Source organism: Myotis davidii, unplaced genomic scaffold, assembly GCF_000327345.1.
Source record: "Myotis davidii unplaced genomic scaffold, ASM32734v1 scaffold89, whole genome shotgun sequence".
NCBI classification, from domain to species: Eukaryota; Metazoa; Chordata; class Mammalia; order Chiroptera; family Vespertilionidae; genus Myotis; species Myotis davidii.
In genome coordinates, this window is record NW_006300372.1 from 4,880,245 (window position 1) to 4,899,068 (window position 18,824).

Sequence of the window (18,824 nt, forward strand, 5' to 3'; positions counted from 1 at the left end):
GCCCTCTCGGTTGTGGGCTGCTTGCCTGTGTTCCTGAGAAGCATCTACGGTACCAGTCTATAGAGTGTGTTTTCTTTAGTGAATTACCGGTATGTTTACCAGTAATAAACTTGCACGGTTTTATGTATATGTTTGATTACATACAGCCTTGTGACAGTTTTCCTGCATGTCATAAGCATTTGAATATAAATTAAAATGTTAAAGTCAAATCTGATATTGTTTTACCTTTTATTTGGTGTGTGGAAGGTGTGCGGAAGAGGGGGTAGTCTTATACGGCGAGTATATAACAAACTCTGTATTTTGAGTGGAAATGTTAGGGGGTTGTCTTATACGCCCAGTCGTCTTATACGCCGGCAAATACGGTAGGATTATTTGAAAAGATAACAAAGTGGTGCTAAATTTCAGGATTAGAAAAATCTCAACTTGTTCTAGCAGGAATTTTTATATAGCATACTGGGATTCTTTTCATTTTCTTTCTCCTGGTGTCTGAATAAAGAATGTTACCATTCTGCAGCTGGCCCTGTAGTGACTTAGAAGTCACCTCATCACATTTTGGGAAAACTATGTATGTAGAATCTATGCCTCTCTATTTTTAGGTAGAAAGTCCACTTTTTCTTTTTAAATAGTCATATATTCTTTTTTCTGAATTTAGTAGTAAATACATGCCTTTGCCACATTACGCCTTCTTTGCATGGTTCCTTATGAATCTGTCTTATTCTCTTCATCCCTAGAGGAACTATATCTCAGTTGTCTTTATATTTCTGAAGTCCTAGCATAGTAACTTATTAAATTAAATATTTGATGAATAAATGAATAGGAGATTGAAGTTAGAAGTGACACGTGAAACTAATTGTTACCTCTCTGATCTCTGTATTATTCTTTAAGAATCATCTTTCGTTTCTGGGGCAAATAGTGAGTATAATGATATGTAGCATTAAAAAAAAATAAAATGATGCTCTGAGATTTATAGAAACTCATAAAGTGTCAAATCCAGAGCAATTCATTTTTTCCCAGCAAGCCCCCATAAATCCAGGCCCCGGAATCGGTATGCTGATCTTGCCACATCCAGGTCTCTTCCTTCCCAGCTGGGCTCCTGGGGCTTCCTCCTCGCTTGGCAAACACTAACTCTCGCTCACTGAATGCAGCTCTGAAAGAGGTAGTAAGAGCCTAGCACCTGGTCTACCCTAAACTTTCAACTGTAGAGTGTTTGGAGGTGCACTGTGGTGCCCTGGTAGATATTGTCAGGATTAACCTTGAGTGCACTAGACATCTTCCTAGTACCAGAGAGTCAGTCATTTACTGGCCACCAGACACTGTGAGCCTATGTGATGGAGTATGACATTAATTTAGAAGCCATCCCTGACATCAAGGAGTTCATGATCCAGTTGGAGAACAAAATAAATATAGATGATAAATGTTATGATGGAAGAAGTGTACTCTGCAGAGCACATAGAAGGGGCCATTGACTAAGACCTGAGAATCAGGAAAGGCTTCCTGCAGGAAGTGGCATTTGAGCTACGAGGTGAAGCATGAATCTGCACTGTCTGGCTGCAGTGGTGAGAGGGCCCTGATTCTGGTGAAGGAACAGCAGAAGGTGGGGGGATGCAGGGAGCATTTAGGGGACTGCGTGTGCTTCCATGTGGTTGGAGCATAGGAGCCAGATGAGAAAAGAGCCTTTATTCCATGTAAGTGAGTTTGAAATGATGGGATCCATCAAAGACTTTGGGGCAGAATATGCAATATTGAGAGATTAGCCATAGAAGCATGCAGTTGGAAATCCCCTACACTCTATCTTTTTAGCAAATTGCACCTGGCACCAGAAAAAAACTTGCCATAGCTACAGATGATCACTTATGAATCCAGAATGAATGTTAAGACCCTAACAAGCTAAATGAGAAGATACTCAAAGTTCATGAAACTATCCATGCATCTGAATGTTGGGGGTGGCATATACTTGGTTGTGTTCGTAGGTAAGGGGCTTGTTATTCAATAATATTTTTACGAAAAGAGGTCCCTGACAATCTTGGTCCATCAAAGACCAAGGTCACCTTATTCAAGTGACATAAAAGCCACTTGGCTGGGCTGAAAGTGTTTTCCCAAACCGATTTCAGAGTTTCTTCCCTAATGGCTTCTGTGAATTTAGGCTGAAGTGCTCTAATGGTACATTAGGGAAGGGCCGTAAAACCTGAGAGTGGAGGGCCAGGGTAGTCGGCACAGCATCGCTGTTCTCTGACTAGGGGGCACTGCTTAAAATATTTGTTTCAGCAGAATTTTGAAAACTCTATAAGCTATTCCTCTAAGTAGTTATCATTAAACTACTTCCTTTACTGGAAGAGGGTGGGTTTTGTTCCCTTCTAGGGATTTAAGGATCTCACCAAAGCACGGAAGACTGGTCCAAATCTTTTAATCAACCACCTTCACCCCTAGAATAATATTTATCAAGTAACTAGCGAATTATAGCATCATCCTAAGGGAAACTCTAATCTCTGCATGTTTAAAATAAACTTGCATTATAGACCTTTTTTGTTTCTTATTTTATAGAGTCTTTACATTCATCCCAGATTTACACAGATAAAAATTAGTGTAAATGATAATTAGTACTACTACCTTCTGACAATTTAAATGCCCCCTATGACCCTATGGAGCAATACTATATCATATGCTATATCATATGAAATTAAGAGTCTGAGCTTTGGAATGAGAGAGACCCAGGCTCAGAACCCAGTTCTTCCATTTCCTATCTCTGACCCTGGGCTAACCTATGTAACTTCTTTAAGCCTTGGCTTTCTGATCTAGAAATTGGGGGCGTTCATGGTCATTGTCTCATAGATTCACTGTGAGAATTTAATAAGATTGTGAGTAATGAGGGGCCAGTACATAATGTCAATCCTACTTAACATTCTTGAGCACTTTTTCCTTTAGTTATGTTTGTTTTACTGTAAGCAACTTTCTCTTTTCTTTTTACTCCCCTAGGGATATGAAGCCTGACAATATTTTGCTTGATGAACATGGTAAGTGAATGATTTGTTTGCAACCAACTAGACTTGTATATAGAACAATAATGATTATCCCCAGCTAAGGAGTATTATGCATAGAGATGTCTTGCTTGATTGACTTGAGTTACATGTACAAACTCCATTTTATTTTATTATTTTTTTAATCCTCACCCAAGGATATATTTTTTAATGCTATTAGAGAGATGGATAGAAACTGAGAGAGAGAGAGAAAGAGAAGCATTAATGTGAGAGAGAAATATCTATCGGTTGCCACACACACACACATGCCCCCAGTAGGAATGGAACCTGCGAGTCTTTGGTGCACAGGATGATGCTTCAACCAACTGAGCCACACTGTCCTGGGTACACACTCCATTTTATAAGTGGGAGGGATAACCTGAATTAACTTTAGCATTTCCAGCAGTGGGGTAGTACCCCAATATACCCTACATAACACTGAATTTACGTAATGAGAAAGTAACTCTCTTTTCCATGTCCTTCCACTCCAACTCATTTCTTCAAAGAAACCATTACAGTATTTGCTGCTGGTTTGCCTTACTGTCTTTATGACCATCATCCACCTTTTTAAATAAAGATGAACAGGCCTCAAACTTAGAGCATTAAGCAGGCAATGGTATTTCCCTATAAATCTGGAACACTATTTTGTTGGCATGGCACCCACTTTTATGCTTTCCTTCTTAGGAGGGCAAATTGGTTTTACATTTGCAGAGGAGATATCAAGTTTTCTGTTCAAAAAATCAACCAGGGTTCTGGCCAGGTATCTCAGTCAGTTAGAGCCTCGTCCCAATACACCAAGGTTGCAGGTTCAATCCTCAGTCAGAGCACATACAAGAAGTAACCAATGAATGCATAAATAAGTGGACCAATAAATCTCTCTCTCTCTCTCTCTCTCTCTCTCTCTCTCTCAAATCGATCAATACAAAATAATAATAATAAGGTGCATTGAATTGAAGCTTCGGAAAAAAAAATCAGTCACTTTAAAGAGAAATATAAAGTAGATGACAGTATATGTGGTACCCAGATAGAAACGTGATATAGAGATATGGGAAGAACCATGAAGGTGAAAAAATGAATGCCCAAAGTTCAAAAAACACTGATTAAAGATGCCCTGTAGAACAAGCTTTTGCCGACAATGATTAAATGTGTCTATTCTCTTTCTAATATTTATTTGAATGCACATTTGGATTTATGGGTCCATCAGAGCAGACTATAAGTTATCAATGTTACAGTGGCAATAAGATCCTCATTCTTTTCACAAAGCTGCTAGATGAGTCATGAATCTGCAAAGCTCCTTACTCATGTGCCTTTAACAGAAAGGACTCGCAAGTGGGACTGAAACTCCAAGTACCATCCATGGCTCGCTATTTATTTATTTTTCTTTTTTTAAATTTTGTTTTATTGCTTAAAGTATTACAAAGTGTCCTCATTATTTATTTACCTAGTTGCATTTGGACCTGATTTGCCAGGCCCCACCTGTTCTCAGAGAGCTAAGAAACACTTGTGCGTATGACCTCTGATTTCCAGGCTCGGGGTCATTATTTATTTACAGGCTGTCTGAAAAGATTTTCCACTTTCAACGCCTTATTTCTTCCTTCCCTTCACTGCTTCTGACATTTAGGAACAGAGTCTCTGGATTTCAGAAATGTGAGCAATGGGGAGACTTAGCATGAAGGTGATTTGTGTTAACACACCAGCTCTCCCTGGTGCACATAAACTCTACGGAGTTCACGGTTGTGGAGAGGGCCTCCCCTAGCCTATAGGGGCCACCTTTGCACAATTTAGAAAAAGGTCCTTCATCTGCCCACCACAGTCTCATGGAAGTGCATGGCTGGCTGGTCAAGCAGAACCCAGGTTGTCCTTGTTTACGATATATTGCTCTACCATTCATTGAGGCTCTGAATGGAGACATACAGGTGCTGTCAACCAAAACTTGTTCAAGATTTACAGAGAACAGTGTTTTCATCTGAGAAATCAAACATGGGTTCATCCTGATTTTACCATGAGGTCCTTCTGTCCTCTCACATTCAACATCTTTCACCCCCTCATGGTTTCTTGCCAACGTGGTGGTTGTGGGTTGGGAGAAAGGTCCAGAAATAAATGAATCTATAAGTTTAAGCACCCTTAGAGACTATCCTCATGAAAAATTAATTGTGGATTCTGGAACCAGATTGCTGAAGTTCCAAACCAAAGAAGATGTGATACATATATACAATGGAATACTCCTGAGTCCTAAGAAAAGATGAAATACTGTCACTTGTGCCAACATGGATGGATCTTGAGAATACCATGCTAAGCAAAATAAGTCAGATGGGAAAAGTCAAGAACCGCATGATTTCACTCATATGTGGGATATAAAACTGAAAGCAACAAACAAACAAGACAAGACAAAAAAACACACACAAATTCATAGACACAGACAACCATATGGTGGTTACCAGAGGGAAAGGGGGGGGTGGGGTAGTGGGGGTAGAAGAGTGTAAAGAGGGTCAAATATAGGGTGACGGAAGGAGACTTGACTTTGGGTGGTTAACACACAATGAAATATATAGATGATGTATTATAGCATTGTACACTTGAAACCTATATCATTTTATTCATCGATGTCACCCTGATAAATTTAATAAAATAACAACAATTCACCCACTCACTTGCACAGAGAGGATCAACAGGTTGCCTAAACTTCCTTTGCTACCTTAGTTTCTCCAGAGATAAAAAAAATTATTTATTTCTTAGGCTCATTGTAAAAACAGACTGACATACTATTTATAAAGTGCTTGATTGCAATATCTACCAGAAGGTAATCACTCAATAAAGTATAAATGTTAGTATGAATCCATGAGGTAGTAGGGGCTTTCTCCCCTAGAAAGGACAATGATGAGAGAAAATCATTGGCCCTGCACACCCCTACTGGGGATTGAGCTCTCAACATGGGCATGTGTCCTTGACTGGAATCAAACCTGGGACCCTTCGGTCTGCAGGCCAGTGCTCTATCCATTGAGCCAAACCAGCTAAGGCTAGGTCTTGTGTTTAAACAATACTGTTGAACCCTAATTCTCAGGTAACTACACTGTCAATGGTCCACCCTGCTTTTCTTCGTGTATGCAGGGAGCTAAACCCACTTTTCAGGTAAATATCCAGTGTTCACTGACTATCCGATACAGAGACATAGCAACATAAACAAGATGAAACAAATTTCCTTCCCCAGGGCATCGTATTCTTGGCAGGGCAGGGTTCAGTTGCTTAGGGACATCCCAGTCATCCCAGTCAGCTTAGGGGACGGTCCCAACTACACCTGTTATCTAGTGTATCTTTACAATGACCCCTTTTCTCTTTCAAGGTTTTGCGTTTGGATAATAAATTAATACAGGGATTTCTGTATTATATTTCATTCTGAACTCCATTTGCGAATCTTTGCAGTTAATAAGAGAAACATTGCTTAAGGATTAGATATGTAAATGGATAAAAGCAAACAAACAATATTGAGAGCTCTTCTCTAAACATTGTTTTGGGATCCCTTTCTGGGGAATATTTTTACGGTTATTTACATTATATTTATTCAGATTCTGAAAAACTAAGGTTTTCAGGCATTTCCCAGGGACCATAATTAACCACTTTCAAATAAATCAATTCCTAGTAATCCCCCACCCTTCACTCAGCATGTAGAGTTGCTCTTGGGAGAACCAACTGAACTACAAATTAATGTCTGCCTTTTGGAGGCTCTTCTGGTATGATTTTCCATGTTTCATTTATTCTCTCTGTCCACATGTATATTTTTCCCCAGACGAGCCATCACATGCACCTCTTACCTGGGGATTTTAGCAACTGGGAAGGCTAATTGCCTATTTCTGATCTGCCTCCCATGCCCATTCCTCTAAGTGAGCTGAGTATGATACCGCATTGCTTATATATATTCATTCAGCACCAAGCAGAAACATTATTTTATTCTCACTGACTCATCTTGGTTTATAATCATCAGAAAAGATTGATATTTAAAGGAGCAAAATCCTTTCATAAAGTGGAGAATCTTTCCATGGTGTGAATAAACATTCCCTGCACATCAGAATTTGCCTTTAAATATGCTTTAATTTAGAGGATACCAGCTGCTGTTCTCCCCCAATGTCTCACTCACTGGTTCAGAGCCCGAGAAGGCATTAGACATTGGATGGCCCCTAACCAGTTGTCCTGATATATATTTTTTCATATCCTGCCAATTTAAGCACCCCATCCAATTCCATCAATTTCCTAGTGTCTACAATTCTTGTGCTTTTAAGTTATTTGGGAAATAAATGCTGTGTCGGGAAGAACAATACTGTCTGCCTGGTATATCCAACAAAATAAAATTATGGCATCATCTATAATGTAGGCTTCTTAATATCATCCTAGTCCTGGGGAACAGTGAAAGACAAAAACTTAGTCTGTGGGTGTGAAAAAGAACTAAGCTTGCTCTCTTAATAGCTCCTCCCTTGAAGATCCCCAAAATGTGCTTAAAATCAAGTGGACATCACACACACACACACACACGCCACACACCACACACACCCCACAACCACCCCATAAACCACACACACACCACATACCGCACACAGCACACAGCACACAGCACACAGCACACAGCACACAGCACACAGCACACAGCACACAGCACACAGCACACAGCACACAGCACACAGCACACAGCACACAGCACACAGCACACAGCACACAGCACACAGCACACAGCACACAGCACACAGCACACAGCACACAGCACACAGCACACAGCACACAGCACACAGCACACAGCACACAGCACACAGCACACAGCACACAGCACACAGCACACAGCACACAGCACACAGCACACAGCACACAGCACACAGCACACAGCACACAGCACACAGCACACAGCACACAGCACACAGCACACAGCACACAGCACACAGCACACAGCACACAGCACACAGCACACAGCACACAGCACACAGCACACAGCACACAGCACACAGCACACAGCACACAGCACACAGCACACAGCACACAGCACACAGCACACAGCACACAGCACACAGCACACAGCACACAGCACACAGCACACAGCACACAGCACACAGCACACAGCACACAGCACACAGCACACAGCACACAGCACACAGCACACAGCACACAGCACACAGCACACAGCACACAGCACACAGCACACAGCACACAGCACACAGCACACAGCACACAGCACACAGCACACAGCACACAGCACACAGCACACAGCACACAGCACACACACACCACACAACACACACCACACACACACCGCATACCGCACACAGCACACACACACCACATACACACACCACACACACAACACACACCACACACACACACCACATACACAGTACTTTATGTAACTCTGGAGTTTCTGATCATGACAAACAGCAACAGTTGAACACTTCCTACCCAATGCTGAGCGGCCTCCCACAGTCATTATTTCATTGGATCTTCCCAACAACCTCATGAGAAGACTATTATCATCCCACCTTCACAGAGAGGTCAGCCACCTTGCTAAGGTAACACAGCCTGTTAGTGATAGAACCTGGACTTAAAGCCAAATGGTCTGACCCCAGAGAACAGGCTCTCAACCACAGCTTCTCAAACCTTGGGAACCACTGATACAGTGCCCTGAGCATGACCCCTAGGGAAACAGAGAGAGAGAACAAACTGAGACCACCGACACTATGATAGGACGAGTTGTCGAAGTCACCCACTGGTACCACTCAGTCCAGAAAACCTCACTTTTAGCTAGATGAGTGCTACTTTGTCTTAAAACGGAATCACATAAGCAAACGCAAACACTGTGGCATAAAACAAACTTGGCCATAACGGCAGTGACATGTATCTTTAGCAGCAGGCTGGATGCCATCAAAGAGTAGATAGTCAAGATTGGCAGGAGGCGTAGGGACTGAGAGACCTGGATGAAGAGTCAGACGGCATCCCCTCCAATTACAGCCGCCGCTCATTGGAACCATGGAAGCACGGAAATGGAAATGCCAACACCTCCAGATCCTCTGACAGCCTATGACTCTCCTGCCAACAGCTAACATAACGAGCGTATCTGCCCGAGCTCCTGGGGCTGCCCCTTTCTTCCTTCTCACTTTCGGTGCAAAGACTCCATGCACTTCGCAGATGTGCTCCCTGCTGGACTTAAGTGTTAGACCCCCACAGCAACAGCACGAATGTGAGAGCTGAGAGACCAGGCGATCAGCGAGCCCACCCTCTCCATTCTCTATGAAGGGAAACTCAGGTTCAATACAGGAATGGGACCTAAAGTCGCAATGTGTTAGGGGCAGAGGTCAAGGTAGGACGCAAGTCTCCTGGGTCCCAGTCTAAAAGTCTTTCTACAACCTCTTTGTAAGTAAAGCTTAACTGTTTCCCCTGCTTCCCCGTGGTGAGTTCTTTTGTTGAACACCGTTAGGGGGCATTCTGACTTAACAGACAAAAAGAAAAAAAACAACTACTACTAATGTTGTTTCAAAAAAAAAAAACAGGGATAAAAAGGGGCTCTTTCCTAGCAAAGAAATAGATATACTAAGTCCTATGTCATCAGGAGATTCTTGGAAACTGTGACTTTAAGCAAAATGACATATAAGGAACCCAGTTTTCCCATCAGCTAATTGTCATCAAGAAGAGTTAAGTTCCTATAGCATGTTCTGGCCACAAAAGCATCACCAAGCCTAACCGGTTTGGCTCAGTGGATAGAGCGTTAGCCTGGGACTGAAAGGTCCGAAGTTCGATTCCGGTCAAGGGCATGTACCTTGGTTGTGGGCACATCCCAGTAGGAGGTGTGCAGGAGGCAGCTGATCGGCAGTTTCTCTCTCATTGATGTTTCTAACTCTCTATCCCACTCCCTCTCTCTCCCTTCCTCTCTGTAAAAAAAATCAATAAAATATATATATTTTAAAAAGCATCACCAGATTTTTAAATAAAGACCCAAACACTCCTAATATTAAACACTGAAGTAAAGGTGAGCTTTATATATATTTAATTTTTCAACACACTTATTTCAGTTTAGGGATCTGGGTGGCCAGAACCTGTCCAGGCAGCTCAAGGACAAGGTGGGGACCAACCTTGGACAGGACGCCCCCCCATCACAGAGCCACTCACACACACACACATTTATGCTGGGACAATGTAGACATACCAATTCACCTCATGTGCACATCTTTGGGATGCAGATATGGGGAGAACATGCAAACTCCACACTGGGAATCACTCTTATAACAAAACAACCTTGAACAAAGCAGCCCTATTCGAAGACCTGCTGGATTTCCGTTCAAATGTTGTGGACACAAATTGCCCAAGTAGAATTATGAGAGCATGCGCTCTTACCGCCCCCCCGACCCCGTCCCCCAAGTTAACATTTTCTGAAGCTGAACTGCAGACTTACAATCAGATACTCATCTTTGTGGACCAAGTTCTGGCTCCCAGTTTGCTAGAGGGTTTGCTGATTGAAGAACATACTGATTTGAGGGCAGAATGATTGAGTTTTTACTGCTGGTACCCAAAGCACAGAAGAATTTACAGACGAAGCTTCCAGTTAGAAGCATGGGTGTGCCCCTGGGTTGAATGGACCTAACGTTCTCTGTGGTCCTTCTCTCCCACCAGGGCACGTGCACATCACGGACTTCAACATCGCCGCCATGCTGCCCAGGGAGACGCAGATCACCACCATGGCCGGCACCAAGCCTTACATGGGTATGGGCTTCGGGGGCAGCTGTCTGGGCTCAGAGCAAGGCATTTGTTTTCCATTCCTGTAGAGACCATTTATTACGCCCCAGTCACCTGTAGGGACTTGCAGCTGGAAATGACAAGCCCCCCTCGACTACCTGGGGAGCTTCTGGTTTCATGGGTCTCGGGTGAGCCTCGGGGTTCTCCATTTAGGAGCACCCCATCGGAGGTTGATTCAGGAGGGCCACTCATCACCTTTGGAAAACACAATTTTACAGAGTTATTTAGGATGGCGTCTGCCCACTCCCTAACGAAGAATATTAATTCAGTAAATGTCTACTAATTGCCTCTGGGTCAGCGGTTCTCAACCTGTGGGTCGCAACCCCTTTGGGGGTCGAACGACCCTTTCACAGGGGTCGCCTAAGACCATTGGAAAACACATATATAATTACATATTGTTTTTGTGATTAATCACTATGCTTTCATTATGTTCCATTTGTAACCATGAAATGGGGGGTCACCACAACATGAGGAACTGTATGAAAGGGTCGTGGCATCCGGAAGGTTGAGAACCACTGGTCTGGGTGCATGGTGCTGTATCAGGTGCTGGGGACCCTGGAGTGAGCAACACAGACCAAGCCTCCAGCCCATGGAGCTTACTTTCTGGTGGGAGGAGTTTAAACATAGAAGCAATCAGAGAAGCAGACGCAGACATAGGTAGGATGCTAGTAAGTGACGAGTGTTATTATAACCACTATTTACATGATGCATTACAGGCAGGGGGCCGTAAAGTTTAGAGTGCCTTACAGTTATAATTTTTATTTTTACTTTATCACAATACCATGAGTTCTTTTTGAAAGATGAGGAACTGGGTTTTACCTATTTAAAATTTACCCAGAGTGAACGGATGAGAAAAAAATTAAAACGACATGCTTTTACCCGAATTAGTTGTGATGATTACAGTGGATGATGTCACTGGCTAAACTGGTGGCATTAAATTAAGTCGGGGGTGGAATGAATTGTAGGGGCTGGAGGTAGTCGGAGGAATTCACAGGCCAGATATCTGTATGTGAAATCAAGGGCAAGGACAATGCCACTTTCTTTTCATATTTCATTCTTTTCCTCATGCAACTGAAGAGAGAAAGGGAGAGAGAACCCCCACGCGCAGGACTGCATCGCTTTCTAAGAGAAAGAAACCTATGGTGGAAAATGAGCTTCATTTTACCCGATATTTGAACAACCGCAAATGTTCTGGCTTCCAATTATCAGTGGAGGGAATAAATCTATTTTGTCATTTCTGAAGTCATGGACACATATAATTCAGCCTATTTTCTGCCTAAAACCCATGGTACTCAAATGATTTAAAAGACTATCCACGCCTGCTGGTCTGATGGGTTTAATTCTGCAGGTTACCTGGGTTTCCTTCCCTATCAAGGACTATTTTCTTGGAGCCAAACCAGACAATGTGCATCTGGGGTTTCTAGGCCTCGTTGCCATGGTGAGAGGAGGAAAGGGAGGCCACCTTTATTTTCTCTCCCCAGTAATTTTCAATACAAGATCCATATAATTTAATTCTCCTTGAAATTGGCATGTCTAGTCTTTTCACCACATGGAGCTTAGAAATTGGAATCTGGACAAGCTTCTCTGTGCCTCACCATCTTCACACTCGTAATTAACAATTACTAATATTTACGGAAAGCCTTCTGTGGGCCAGATGATGTGCTAAATGTTTTGCATTCATTTACTCATTCACTTTTTTTCCCTCAACAATCGTATACGACAGGTTATAATTATCCGCATTTTACAATGAGGAAAACAAGAAGCTAAGTGATTTGCTCAAGATCACGTGGCTAGTAATTGAAAATGGCCTAGATTAAATCAAGCTCTGTCTGACTTTAGGCAATCAAGTTTCTTCCTGAAAGAGAAAAATTGTTAATGTTATTTGTGGTTCTTAAATGGTTGTAAGCCAATTTAAGTAGGCCAAACTGTTAGAATGGCTTCTTGTTTCTCTGTCCAGAAGTTGCCCTTGGCTTTGATTTTTGGATGGGAGTCTCTCTTAAGAAGTATTATGGGTGGAAATCATCTTTCTTTACAAAAATAACTTGTTACCAAAACTTGGAAAAATCTACCTCTAACCCTTACCAGCACTCATTTTATAGCACTTCTATAGGATACTAATTAGCAATTAACCAGAAAAAAATATATCTGAAAAGAAAAAAAAAACTTGGATTCAATACTGAATGAAGATTATAGGAATATACAACAGCTATTAATATAAGATGCAGAGCATACAATGAAGCAATTCCTTGGCTCTGGAAATGAGAAGATAAGCAGTCTGCCAGTTCTTAACCATTTTTCACACATAATCTTCTAAGTCCATGCTTTCTCCCATCACTCCAATCCTTCCTTCTCCCTACTCCTAGGTCTGGGCAACTATAATCCAGATCATTTAGAGCTTAAATTAAAGCATTCTCCCCTCCAAAAACAAACAAACAAATTCACTATGGAAACTGTGTACCTTGCAGATAAGCAGAGTGGACATTAATCCCTCTGCTTACAGATACGTATGGTTTCTTCCAGATCTTCTGTCTATGTGCACGCAAAGACATCCCTTTTTACAGACGGATTATACTGAATTTCTGCAACTTAAATTTTCACTGTATAATGTAATCACAATAATAACAGGCATCATAAACTGAGCATTTATTGTGGCCCATGCAGTTTGCTAAGTTTTTAACATTTTGTGTCATTAAATTCTCAAAGCAACCCTATAGAATAGGTTTCGCCATTATTCTGATTTCACAGATTTACAAAAGAAAATAAATAAATCAGGCCTAGAGAGAAACTGACCTGGTCATAATCACACAGCAAGGACTGGTGGAGCACCAGGTTAAACCCAAGTCTAAATACGTCTCGAGCATTGATGGCAATGGAGGTGCAATGGCTCACAGTTACTGAGCTCTTCCTACGTGACCAACATTGTTCTAAGTATGTGTATCATGTCATTTAAACTAAACGAGGCAGCTACTGCTGTTGTTCCCACTTGAGACTTGCAGACTGAGAAGTTAAGCTCTGCCCAAGAGGAGGTATAGCTACAGCCCTCAGGGTCTGACCTCAGAATCTACTCTCCAGTTGGTTTAAAATCTGAAAAACAAAGGATGGAAATCCAAATAGCTAATGAACACATTAAAATATGGCCAAGCATATTAGTGATCAGGAGAATGTCCATCTCAACCACAATGAAAGATAATTAGACACTCACAAGATTGGCAAAACTCAAAAGCTTAGTTAATACCAAGTGTGGATAAGGAGCTTGACTAAAGGAAGTCTTATGTCTTGCTGGTCATCGTGTTAATTGGTACAGCCACTTTGGTAAGTAGTTCCATGTGATGTAGTGCATGTGAAGACACACACTCCATGCCCAGCAGCTCTCCTTGCAGGAATGGAATGTACTTACAGAAATCTTCCATGTACAGGAGAGTCAGGAAAGGGTTGTTCACAATGCTCCCAAGTTGAAAATAATCCAAATAGATATCAGCTATAGAATAGCCAGGTAAATTATAGTATGTGAGCAAACTGAAGCCATGTGCAGCAATTTTGATAACATGTAATCTTGAGCAAGTAAAACAAGACACCAAAGAAAGGAGTGGGATTTAACATATATGAGATGTATATACACACCTACATATATGTTATATACACATACATGCTACATATACACACACATATACTTATGTTATATAGACAGGGGAGGGCAAAAGTATGTTTATAGTTATAATACAAATAAGTAATGCAATAATTAATAAGCAATAATACAAGAATAAGCTCTTGTGTTTAGTGTACTCACAACTGTAGACCTACTTTTGCACACACTTGTGTGTGTGTGTGTGTGTGTGTGTATTTATATAACATATAGTCAAAACTGAAGTATTGCTTAGAAGTGCATGTAAAGGTAGTAAATCTATGTAGAAAGGGATCAAAATTACTAACATAAATTCAAGAAAGTGGTTACTTCAAGGGTTGTGAACAGGACAGGAATGAAGGTGGGGTCAATATTCTATTTTGTGACCTGTGTAATGGTCCCCTCGCTATTTTCTTATAACTGCTTGTTAAGTTGTTCTTTTATGTTTTAATTCCTTTTCTGACTGTAGGTTGAAATACTTTAAAAACCAAACAAAGCACCCAGTGCCTGTGTGAGGGAAGCTGTGTCCCTCTCCACCTCTGTGTGTGCCCTCTCGGAGGCAGGGGATCCTCTGGCAGGGGTGACAAGAGCCCCTTGTTATCTCTTTGTCTGGCTTTTCAGCTCTTTGAGGGCTCAAAGCCTTGCCCATCCATTGTGCTTTTACATGTTGGCCTGATGTGTTTTTCTTCATGTTCTACCAAAATTCTTCAATGCCTAGCACACCGCGAATATTTGTTGAATAAATGAACACATATCCAAATGTCCTCATGCTGGAAAACACAATAAGCAGAAAAAAAAAATATGCTCATATAAACTCCAAGGATGATCCAAGATGACAGGATTCACAGCTTTTATCGAGTAATGCCATTCTGATAGTTATTTTCTTAGCACGATGGTCTATTTCTCCCTCAAAGTTCTCTGCAGCTTCTCTAAGGGAGATGTCAGTCGCCCTGGGGACTATCTGAGATGACTTGTTGTGAGATACTGAGAAAGGAAAGCAGAACTATAGGCCATTCCATCCAGTCTGGGGGGTACCATGGGGTCAGGGCCATTACCTCCCAAATCGCACAGGGACTGTGACTTATAGAAAGGATGCAGTGATGCATGAACCGTGAATCCCGTGGGAAGGAGGCCTGCACAGTCCTGCTATGGCGGGCTCGTGCAGTCAGGCTCAGTCCTAGGAGGTCAGCATTCTTCCTCCAAGTGCATGCTGCCCATAAGATTGTACTCAGAACTGCGGGCACTGGGCAGGGCAAGTCAGACCCACAACCCAACAATATTCTTTGTCCAGACTCAGCAGCTCACTACAGAGAATGGGTCCAGTGTGTGTAGCTCTTGGTCTGGTAAAATTCCCATTATTATAAGATGTTTGCCTCCTACAAGAGTGCGTACTTTTTTAAATCCTCACTTGAGGATATATTTATTGATTTTAGAGAGAGGGAAGGTTGAGGGAGGTAGAGGAGGGAGAGAGAGAGAGAGAGAGAGAGAGAGAGAGAGAAGAGAGAAACATGGACTTGAGAGAGAAACATCAATCTGTCGCTTCCCTTATGAGCCTAACTTGGGATCAAACCCACAGCCTAGGTGTGTGCCCTGACTGGTAATCAAACCCACAACCTTTTGGTGTATGAGATGATGCTCCAAGCAACTGAGCCACCCAGCCAGGGCAAGAAGAGCACCTAACTTTGTGACACTTTCTAGGCGCCAAACACTGAGCTGAGATTTGGGCATGCACTACATCATTTAATCTCTCACCTCCAGAAAGATTGCCCTCTTATTCTGACTTGGCTGGTGAGGATTCTCAAGCTCAGCCAACAGACAATAAGCAATGAAGGCGAGGTTTGAACTCAGCACAACTCCAGGGCTAATAATTGCAACCATCACTTGATTAATTGCTTCAGCAGCATTCATTCATTCAATGTGTCTTGAGTGACTTTAAATGCCAGGCTCAATACTGGGCACTAGGAATGTAGTGGTGAGCAAGCAGATGGGATACCTTCCTTTGCTTTGTGTTCCATTCTCCCTACTTCACCCCTTAGGAGTTAGGGCTATTCTTGGAAGAGTATGTAGAGTGTAGAAGGTTCACCTTGTGTCAAAGTGCTTAGAGAATGGGCACTGGGGGCCTTAGAATAAACTGTAGCTCTGCAGTCCATTCACAGAACGATGTTACAAAGTGTAAGTGACTCACAGTTTGTATTAAAACAGCGTGGGCAAACTACGGCCTGCGGGCCGGATGCGGCCGTTTGAAATGAATAAAACTAAAAAAAAAAAAAAAAAAGACCGTACCCTTTTATGTAATGATGTTTACTTTGAATTTATATTAGTTCACACAAACACTCCATCCATGCTTTTGTTCCGGCCCTCCGGTCCAGTTTAAGAACCCATTGTGGCCCTCGAGTCAAAAAGTTTGCCCACCCCTGGTATAAAACATTATATCTCTCAGACTGTCCACTCCCTCTTCCCTCCCTCCCTCACCCACAAGAGCAAGGTGCAAATGCTGCCCTTGCCTCTTCAAGATGATGGAGATGGAGAGCCAACACATTGCAGCCCTTTAGTCCAAACCTGCCAAGTCAAGACAACACACGTCATCTCCGCCTTCTTGGTTTCAGGGGCAGCCACACATTTGAGGCCTGATGGAATCTAATTTCTCATAGTTGCATGTTCTAAATAAGAGAAGAATGTGCCCACAAAGGCCCGAGGCTACCTGTTGTGTTGGTTGATGAACGAGGCTCCTGAGAGAGACCAGAAAATTAGAAATACTGCCTGCTGTGAGCAATCGAGCCATGGATGATAGACATCTATACAAGCGCGTCTCCCTTCTACCCTGGTGTCTCACCTTTGGGGAACCCCGTTGGGAAAGTGGGTTTGTGAATGTCTCGGGGAGTAGAACGGACCTAACTTTCCTGTGTTTTCAGCACCCGAGATGTTCAGCTCGAGGAGAGAAGCCGGCTATTCCTTTGCTGTGGACTGGTGGTCCCTGGGAGTGACAGCCTACGAGCTTCTGAGAGGCCGGGTACGGTAGGACTGCATTTCTTTGCCCTCTTCCAGCTATTTCCATTTTTAGATGGAAAAGATGGATTTCTGTGTGCGATAAAAACCCAGCAGTTTGTTTGAGAGGTGAAAATGGCTATGCCATGTGAAGCTGTTAGCAACCCTTGGGGTTTCTGTATGCATTCATTCTCCCAGCTATGGGGACCAAGCATGGGGGTTCACCTCAAAGCATGGGTGGTGGGCACACGGTGCAATATACAGATCTTGTAACATAGAAACCCACACCTGGAACCTATATGTTCATGTTGACCAATGTCACCCCATCTGTTTAATAAATAAAAACATGAAAACAAAGAAATCAATCAATAATGTTGAAATTATAAACTCCCAGGGAGGAGAAATCCATATGACCCACTAAATATCTTGTATAAATATATTTGTTTGTTTAAAGAAAAGCATTTTGCAGTCATGGTACAAAAGTCTAATTCAGACACACTTCCCCAAGGTGAGTGTGAATTATTAATTCAACACGATTCATGTCCTGTCTTGTTGGATTCCTGTCTGTCATTAAGTTCCTAGGTTCTGGGTTCAGTGGCAAATTACAGTAGTTTCCTTCTAAAAGAAATATTTCTTAAACTAAGAAAATGCCTATGAAGAATTTTTCTAAGAAAATATTTTTTTCTTCCTCCCATATGTTATTTTTTACCTCAATGGTAGTTCCCTGTTATCTATCTGATGTATCAGTGTTGTCAGATTCTTTTTTCTGCTTTAGAAAGGTGAAGAAAAGTTATTGTTAGGTTGCTGTATGTATATATATATACACATATATATGAGAAAGAGATATTTAAGTTCTACTCTCTAAGCATATTTCAATGTTATACAATGGACAGAGTATTCTTGTATTTTATTATTTTCCATAAGAACAACTGTAAACCTGCTTTTGCCCCACCCTGTATGTCTATACACATCTGCATCCATTCTTCTGTTGATAGACCCTTAGGTAGTTTCCATATGTTGGCTTTTGTGAATATGCAGCAGTGAATGCAGGGGTGCAGTTTATTTTTCTAAGCACAGGTGTGACCTTCAATGAGAAAAAATGCTGCTACTTCCAAAGCTTCACATGGTCACACACTCACACACACATATTCACACTCACACACACACTCACACACACACTCACACACATACACACACACACAGCCTTCACAGGACTTACCCCACCCAACAAACACAAACAACCTTCAGATGTCTTCTCGTGGCTTGGCATTCTCTGCCCCTTAGAACCAGGTTAACTTTTCAGATTTTGCTTCAACTTGAAAGACCCCAACTCTTGATAAATTCACTTTGGCCTCTTTGGATGTCCTCCTCTCTGAGGCATCTTGGTCTTTTTTATTCCTTCCTTTCTTCCTTCCTCCCTTTCCTACCTTCCTCCCTTTCCT

General features: G+C 42.1%; 1 protein-coding gene across 1 annotated transcript in view; it reads left to right on the top strand.

The window, feature by feature from the left end:
* Positions 1-18,824, top strand: part of STK32A (serine/threonine kinase 32A) — an 88,858-nt gene that overhangs the window by 58,539 nt on the left and 11,495 nt on the right. The window contains exons 6-8 of the mRNA XM_006777016.2: positions 2,974-3,011; positions 10,653-10,742; positions 17,310-17,407. Of these exons, the coding sequence (XP_006777079.1) occupies positions 2,974-3,011; positions 10,653-10,742; positions 17,310-17,407 (226 nt within the window). The remainder of the gene's footprint in view (positions 1-2,973; positions 3,012-10,652; positions 10,743-17,309; positions 17,408-18,824) is intronic.